General features: G+C 36.3%; 1 protein-coding gene across 2 annotated transcripts in view; it reads right to left on the minus strand.

Moving 5' to 3' along the window:
* plcb1 (phospholipase C beta 1) overlaps positions 1 to 9206 on the minus strand; it is a 74411-nt gene that overhangs the window by 17410 nt on the left and 47795 nt on the right. For both annotated transcript variants that reach the window (XM_081347649.1, XM_081347650.1), the window contains exons 15-21: positions 5651 to 5727; positions 4520 to 4616; positions 4363 to 4447; positions 2755 to 2879; positions 2510 to 2664; positions 1045 to 1209; positions 867 to 966 (exon numbers count right to left, since the gene is read on the minus strand). In XM_081347649.1, the coding sequence (XP_081203775.1) occupies positions 867 to 966; positions 1045 to 1209; positions 2510 to 2664; positions 2755 to 2879; positions 4363 to 4447; positions 4520 to 4616; positions 5651 to 5727 (804 nt within the window). The remainder of the gene's footprint in view (positions 1 to 866; positions 967 to 1044; positions 1210 to 2509; positions 2665 to 2754; positions 2880 to 4362; positions 4448 to 4519; positions 4617 to 5650; positions 5728 to 9206) is intronic.

Consider the following 9206-nt stretch of genomic DNA (forward strand, 5'->3'; position numbering starts at 1 on the left):
AAGTTGAAAATCACAGTTTAAACTGTATAAAGGAAATGCCACATCATAAATGCCATTTGATGTCATGATGATGCAACGCAACACCATTTTTGTAATGTAAAGGCGACTAAATAAATGCAAGAAAAAAGACCAATCACTTATCAGTATGCAAATACTGTGAAGAGATCACGGTTTATAAAGAACAAACATGACAGAACATCTCAAATTGGAATTAGTCTATAAGTAAAGTGTTCAGGCTAATTTAATGTGCCCTACTATGCTTTTTAAATATTTCCTTTCATGTGGTGTGTAATAGAGCAGTTTGTGAATGTAAAACCTCTGCAAAGTTTTTGTCTCCTAAAAGAAAGAAGTGATTCTGAACTGAAACGAGTTGTCAGTAATTCAGTCTCACTTCCTGCTGAACCTGCGTAGGTTTGTAACTAATTTGCATAATGTCACCCCATTGGCTGCCGGATGAACAGCGTCTCTTAGCCCCGCCCTCAAACACTGTAGTTTATCTGAGACTGGAAGAGTTTGGTTCGTGTTCATGTCGAGAAGACGCTGTTTTTTGCTGCCAAAGAAAATCTACTTTGATGAGATTGATACGGTAAAACCCACGCCGTCGTTACTGTTCATATCACTGTGTATCAAGAGCTGAGATTCAGATATGATGATGAGCGTTTGGTTTCTGACTGGGTCATCTGACCAATCAGAGCAGAGCAGCTCTCAGAGAGGCGGAGCTTAGAGAGACTGAATCCTTAAACAAACCGTTTCATATTGATGAGAGAAATGCATGTAAAACTATTGCTGGAGACTCCAAAATTAAATTAGGGACCTTTAACATAGAATAATAGGGGCACTTTAATAAACATGACAGAGATTCTCACCAGGACGAATGGCTGAGACGGGAATGATCCGATGACCAATGAACTTCCCTCCCTCCTCAAACACGGCTATCCTCAGGGAAGCGAGGGTGGGCAACACAACCTGACAAACAAACAACACAAATTTAGATCTCATGCTCTCCGGCCATCTGATGATTATAACAGCAAAAACATCACATACTTTTTTAAAGACGATGGGCTCCTCGTCCCACACAGGGTTGATGGCGTTGCTTTGGGACGTCTTTGTCTTGAAAGCTTTTCGTCTCGTGTCAACTGGAAGTCCAAACATGTCAATCTCCACATAAACGCCCACCTTCTTGTCAGTCAGGAACTGTCCTGATATGATCTAATGGAAGACGTGATGACATTTTTCTTGCACAAAAACATAAAAATGGAACATATATATTAAGACATACGGCCCTATCTTACACCCGGCGCAATGCAGCGCTAAGCGTGACACAAGTGTTTTTTGCTAGTTTCAGCCTGACGCAGTTATCATTTTCACGTTGTTTAAATAGTCAATGCATTTGCACCTATCTATGCGCCCATGGGCTGCTGGTCTGAAAACCAGGTGTGTGTTCTGGCGCATTGTTGGAGCGTTGATATTTTGAAGAAACTAAAATAGACTGAGCCATTGACCAACTGAAACCTGCTCTAAAGTCAATGGGCAATATTTTTTTTTTGTTATTTAAAGAGCGCGTTAGTAATGTGCGCCTATAGGCGGGTCCACAACGCGCGTACACACTGCTTATTACACACACTCTGCTTATTAAACACACAGGGACGCGCAGCAGCACACAAACATGCCTAATATTAAAAATAAAAGGATTACAATGTAAAAGATTATTATTGTGTACATAAAGATATGGTGGAATCCGGCTTGTCCCGTAGATGTTCTGCTTGTGCTTTAACCTCACACACACACACACACACACACACACACACACACACACACACACACACACACACAGCTTTAACCTCGCGCACGAGCAGATCCGTTTGTGCTCTGGAGAAACGTTCGGTCTTTCCACTATCAAATTCCTCCATGTAAATAGCGAATCTGCCATGGCGCGAGCGCAAACTGGCTTTTAAAGGGAATGAGAGATGAGACTCTGATTGTTTTAACACACGTAAATCCCAAAACACACCCATTACTCATTATGAGAATAGGGACAAGCCTTTTAGATCATGCACCGGGAGCGCCGACCATTTTTCCCATCGTTAAACTAGCAAAAGTGGATTCAGACATGACCTAAGTGTACTAGCGCCCTGCGCTTTAGACCATGCACTTATAATTCGTTATAATTCGTTACATTTATATAGCGCTTTATCTGAGACCTCAAAGCGCTTTACATAGAAGGTGGGAATCTCCTCAACCACCACCGATGTGCAGCATCCACTTGGATGATGCGACGGCAGCCATATTGCGCCAGAACGCCCACCACACACCAGCTTACTGGTGGAGAGGAGACAGTGATGAAGCCAATCAGTATATGGGGATGTATAACTTATATTGTTAACTTATATTGTTAAAATAGCGGCCAAAATGCATCAAATTCTAATTATAGATTGCATCGAAATGAGTTTTGGCAACAGTCACATGTTCCAGCTAAAGTCATAATTCTAGTGAGTGTAATAAACCCGACCTTCACTGATAAGGTATTGGCTACGATCCCATCCACTGTGCTTTCTGTGAAGGGGTCAAAATTCTTGTCCGGTCGCCTCATGAACTCCGGCTTGAGTCTGTAGCCACTTTTCCCGTTGTACTCGTACATGCCGAGGTTCAGCTGCATGGACAGATCTGAGAGAGCAGAATAAAACAAAATTACACTTGACATTTCATATCGCAGTTAAGTCCTATTTGAACAAGTCTTGTTATTGATCTGCTCACCGATGGTCTGGAAGTTGAGTGCGACGAGCTGACAGCCGGCGTTCCAGAACACCTGTGGCATGTAGTTGGAGGAGTCCACTCGAGTTCCTTTAGGATAGATTCTGCTCAGCTGAAATTTGTTGTATCTACATGTACACAGTTAAGGGACTGACGTAATGAACGGCACCGATAAATCAAGAAGTCACTGACCTCCATCACAACTAGCACATACATCCCCAAAACAGAGTGAATCTGACAAAACATGTCTGTGTAATATAATTAAATATGTGAAATATTAAAGAAATCATATTTGTCATAAAGACTTTTTTGCTATGTGACATTTTTTTATTGGCATGAGAAATAATCATATTCATCTGTATGTGTATATATACAGTATATAGAGAGAGAGAGTTTGGGGTCAGTAAATGTATATACTGTACATATAAATATACATATAAAGATACATTTACTGACCCCAAATTATATTACATTATTTTAGTATATATATATATATATATATATATATATATATATATATATATATATATATATATATATATATATATATATATATATATATATATGTGTGTGACGTTTTTTATATATATATTCATTATATATACATTATATATATATATATATATATATATATATATTCAGCAAGTAAAAAACAAATAAAAAATAAATTATAAGCATTGCTTTGGCCACTAACTAAACTAAGTTTAAGTTCTGAAATTACTGAAATAAAAATAAAATTAATGAAAAATACATTGAACTATATAGAAATATATAAAAAAAATTAAATCCTGAAATTATGAAAACCTAAAACTGAAATAAAAATAAATTAAAGATTTGTAGAAATATAAAACAATATAATTAAAAATCATTTTAAATAAATGAAAAAGTAAAACAATAAAAAAAAGAATGAATAAATAAATAAATAAATAAATAAATATATATATATATATATATATATATATATATATATATATATATATATATATATATATATATATATATATATATATATATATATATATATATATATATATACTTTGCAATTTAAATAACATATCATTGTTTTTCACAATATAGTGAGGGTGAAAATGTACTTAATTGTCAATAAAAGGCCCTAAAAATAGGCTTTGTTTTGTTTAATCCAAATGTAAATTTCTTATTCATTTATTTAATTTGTATTTGTGGTGAAATGTGACCCAGACATGTATTGGCAGGTTTTGTGAGACGCACTCAAAAAAACAAAAAAAGACATAAAATGAAAACAATATCCTTTCATAAAAGAAATCTAATTCACTCTTCCACACATTCGAACCTGTCATGACTCGTGATCGGTGTGTGTCGTTGATGATCTGATACTGTAAAGTCTGAATATGTGAACATTTTCAGTCCATTCTTCACACAAACCTATGAAACAGCTTCAGAACAGTCATATGGACTAGAGTTCTGAAATGTTCCTGACAGATGTGATTATTTGGGTCATAAGTTATGGCATTAATAATAGATGCACTTGTCCTGGTTTCCTGTCATGTGTCTGATGGGTAATGTGGGTTGTGTGTGGCGTCGCTACAGAACGAGACACACTCCTCCCGGAGGTTCTCGGGTAAAGGATGCTCCACGAACTCCACCGGGGTCTTGGTCAGCTGCTCCAGGGCTTTGGTCTCCACAAACGATGACATCTGATAACTGCGTTTGGTTTCTGAAAGCAGACACGGCGAGTTTGAACGAGATCTTCAAGTCAGCGCATGTTATCGCGTGCAGTCGTACTCACTCTTGGAGACCTCGAAGGAGTGGAACTTTGTGGGCTGGATGTAATTGACCAGCGTGGACATTTCTTCAGTGGCAAAGGCTTCAGATCCTGCTGTACCCTGAGAAAACACAAACACACCTCAAACCTTCATTTTAGGAAGGTTAAGCTCATCTTTTGACAATCTGTTGGGAACATTAATGTTTTTGTAAGAATTTCAAGCCCTGTTTTGTACTATATTGATGGCAAAGTATACCTGGAACTGACACAAGAGAGTTAAAACATTTTATTTACACAGAAATCAGCTTCTGTTGAATTAAACAGCTCGATTGATTTAACTAGAACTAAATATATAATTTTCAGTCTTTTTAATAAAGCTGTAATAAAATGTAAATATAAGCGGAAAAACTTAAATTAGAAATGAACAAAAAATGTGAAAAAAAATCTAAATGTTGAAAAAATGTCAATTTTGCCTTGGCAACTGACTGATATAAACTTAAATAAATCAGTAAATAAAATTTTATTTAAATTAATTAATTTAAATAAGAATAAAACCATGCAGAAATGAAAGCCACAAAAAAGAAGACGACAAAAGCACATAATGAAATTCCTCAAACTTAAAAATATAAATAAAGCCATACAGAAATATAGAGGGAAAAGCAACATAAAAAAATATTCTAAAATCAATAAATACATTGAAGCTATATATAAATATTTTAAAAGAAACCAACAAAAAATAGAAATGAGAAATATTGCCTTTGCAACAAACTGAAATAAATAAATAATAGAAATTAGAAGCATTGCCATGGCAATTAATTGAAATAAGTTTAAGTACTAATTTATTTATCTATTTAATTACTAAAATACCATGTTTTTGTTAAATTAAAAAAAATACATTGAAGCTATATAAAAATATATTAAAAGAAACCTACAATAGAAATGAGAAATGTTGCCTTTCCAACTAACTGAAATAAGTTTTGGTTGAAGTCTTAAAATTACTAAAACTAAAACTGAAATAAAAATAAATTAAAGCTAAAACTTCTAAAATATATATATAAAAAAGCAATTATAGCATAAATAAATACTATGATTGTACATAAATAACACTTATTTATCGATGCACATCTGTCAATAAAAACACAAACTTTTACTGACCTCGTCCATGGACTTCTTACAGTCGTCATCGTCATCATCTTCATCCTCGTCTTCCTCAGCCTCCACCTCTGCAGGCGCTAAACCACACAAATACAATTATACACTCACCTAAAGGATTATTAGGAACACCTGTTCAATTTCTCATTAATGCAATTATCTAATCAACCAATCACATGGCAGTTGCTTCAATGCATTTAGGGGTGTGGTCCTGGTCAAGACAATCTCCTGAACTCCACACTGAATGTCAGAATGGGAAAGAAAGGTGATTTAAGCAATTTTGAGCGTGGCATGGTTGTTGGTGCCAGACGGGCCGGTCTGAGTATTTCACAATCTGCTCAGTTACTGTGATTTTCACGCACAACCATTTCTAGGGTTTACAAAGAATGGTGTGAAAAGGGAAAAACATCCAGTATGCGGCAGTCCTGTGGGAGAAAATGCCTTGTTGATGCTAGAGGTCAGAGGAGAATGGGCCGACTGATTCAAGCTGATAGAAGAGCAACTTTGACTGAAATAACCACTCGTTACAACCGAGGTATGCAGCAAAGCATTTGTGAAGCCACAACACGCACAACCTTGAGGCGGATGGGCTACAACAGCAGAAGACCCCACCGGGTACCACTCATCTCCACTACAAATAGGAAAAAGAGGCTACAATTTGCACGAGCTCACCAAAATTGGACAGTTGAAGACTGGAAAAATGTTGCCTGGTCTGATGAGTCTCGATTTCTGTTGAGACATTCAGATGGTAGAGTCAGAATTTGGCGTAAACAGAATGAGAACATGGATCCATCATGCCTTGTTACCACTGTGCAGGCTGGTGGTGGTGGTGTAATGGTTTGGGGGATGTTTTCTTGGCACACTTTAGGCCCCTTAGTGCCAATTGGGCATCGTTTAAATGCCACGGCCTACCTGAGCATTGTTTCTGACCATGTCCATCCCTTAATGACCACCATGTACCCATCCTCTGATGGCTACTTCCAGCAAGATAATGCACCATGTCACAAAGCTCGAATCATTTCAAATTGGTTTCTTGAACATGACAATGAGTTCACTGTACTAAACTGGCCCCCACAGTCACCAGATCTCAACCCAATAGAGCATCTTTGGGATGTGGTGGAACGGGAGCTTCGTGCCCTGGATGTGCATCCCACAAATCTCCATCAACTGCAAGATGCTATCCTATCAATATGGGCCAACATTTCTAAAGAATGCTTTCAGCACCTTGTTGAATCAATGCCACGTAGAATTAAGGCAGTTCTGAAGGCGAAAGGGGGTCAAACACAGTATTAGTATGGTGTTCCTAATAATCCTTTAGGTGAGTGTACATCCCAAAGCAAACATGCGCATCTAAAGCAGACGGCGGAGAGTCAGTTCTGTCATCGCCAATATAAGCAGAGCTGGTGTGAGATCAGATTGAGACCTGTTAATCTCATGATAAAGACAGCAGATGTGTGTGTGTGTGTGGCTTTAAGATGCAAAGACTTAATCAATGAGTGTGAGACACACCAGACCTTCACGACCTGCTGGTTTACAGGGATAGTTCATGCTCAAGTCAAAATCCACTCATCATTTACTCAGGAACTATTTCAGTTTACATAAAACACAGTGAGTTCCAGTGAAAGAATTTCCTACAGGTTTGTAACACCAGTCAAATATTTGGTTGAAATGAGAGTTTTGAAAGAAGTCTCTTCTGCTCACTGAGACTGCATTTATTTGAGCACAAACACAGTAAAAACTGTAATATTGGGAAATATTTTTAGAATTCAAATTAGCTGTTTTCTATGTAAATATATATTAAACTGTAATTTATTCCTGTGGTCAAAGCTGAATTTTCAGCATCATTACTCCAGTCTTCAGTGTCACATGATCCTTCAGAAATCACTCTAATATGAGGATTTGATGCTCAAGAAACATTTATGATTATTATCATTGTTGAAAACAGTTGTGCTGATTCATATTTGTTTCCAAAACGTGATACACTACCATATTTAAAGTAATATAAAAACAAAAACAGAAATTAACACTTTTATTCAGCAAGGATGCATTAAATTGATCAAAAGTGACAGTAAAGACATTTATAATGTTACAAAAGATTCTAATGCTGTTCTTTTGAACTTTATTCATTAAAGAATCCTGAAAGAAAAATGCATCACAATTTCCACAAAAATGTAAACATTAAAAATAAAATAAAAAGAAATTCTCATATTAGAGTGATTTCTGAAGGATCATGTGGCACTGAAGACTGGAGTAATGATGCTGAAAATTCAGCTTTGATCACAGGAATACATTACACTTTACTATATATATATATATATATTCACATAGAAAACAGCAAATTTGAATTCCAAAAATATTTTACAATATTACAGTTTTACTGTATTTGTGATTAAATCAATGCAGCAGTGGTGAGCAGAAGAGGTGACAGGTCTTTAACAGGTGTATTCCTCTACCGATGCGTTTTTAAGCTTTATTTGCTTCTGAAATGATCATGTGCTCATAACTCTCTGCTTCTGAAAGGCGGTGTGGTCGTGAACGAGTCGCGCTCAGCATGTGTTCAGACGTTCAGGTCTCTGCAGGAATCCACACCCAGCTGTTCAACATCTGCTTTCTGCATGAATGCTGTCTGGATTCAACCTTTACAAACCTCTGGCATCCATCAGCGGCTCCGACGCCTCTGTCAGACATGAACACACACGTCTCTGACCTGCGGAGGGTCTGTCGGAAATGAACACACACGTCTCTGACCAGCGGAGGGTCTGAAATGTCAGACGCTTGACTCTCCACATGAGGCTGAACACAGAGAGCGGCTCACGGCGGACCTAATCGAGCTGATGACGAGTTACTGGCGTTTACTGGGCTTGCTTTCTTTCTTTCCTATCACTAAAGATAGATGTGTGACATATCAAGGGTTTGCATTTCACTTAAGAGAAGTTTGAGATATACTAGTGAAGAGAGAAGGTTGAGTAAACTACATGCTGTTACACACGTCAGATGGCATATTCATTTACTTGGATCCAGTTATAGACTTACTGGTGTCTGTGTTTTTACTTCCAAGGCATTATTGTTCAACATCTATCAAACCATTATCAAACAGTTAATATACTAAACGAACCAAACTATTATATTATATTATATTATATTATATTATATTATATTATATAATATTATATTATATTATATTATATTATATTATATTATATTATATTATATTATATTATATTATATTATATTATATTATATTATATTATATTATACCATGGGCTGTTTAAATACTCGATTCTGATTGGCTGGAAGGTGTGCAGTAAAACCGTTTAATGCACAGGTAGTTCCAGTCAGTTTGATTACAGTTCGAAATTAATCCGCTACATTGGTAACCATAGTAACACAGATACACTTGCAAGCAGAGTGAGAGACGCATATGGAAACGTTTGGGTAGGCTAAATGGATGATTTTTGAATATCGTTTAATTTGTATCAGTGTTGCCTGTCATTCATAAATAATTGTAATAAATCCATTAAAGAATCATTAAGTTAGCTATATGCTTAAGCAACGAGGG

The sequence above is a fragment of the Scardinius erythrophthalmus genome (assembly GCF_964197995.2).
Source record: "Scardinius erythrophthalmus genome assembly, chromosome: 19".
Lineage (NCBI taxonomy): Eukaryota > Metazoa > Chordata > Actinopteri > Cypriniformes > Leuciscidae > Scardinius > Scardinius erythrophthalmus.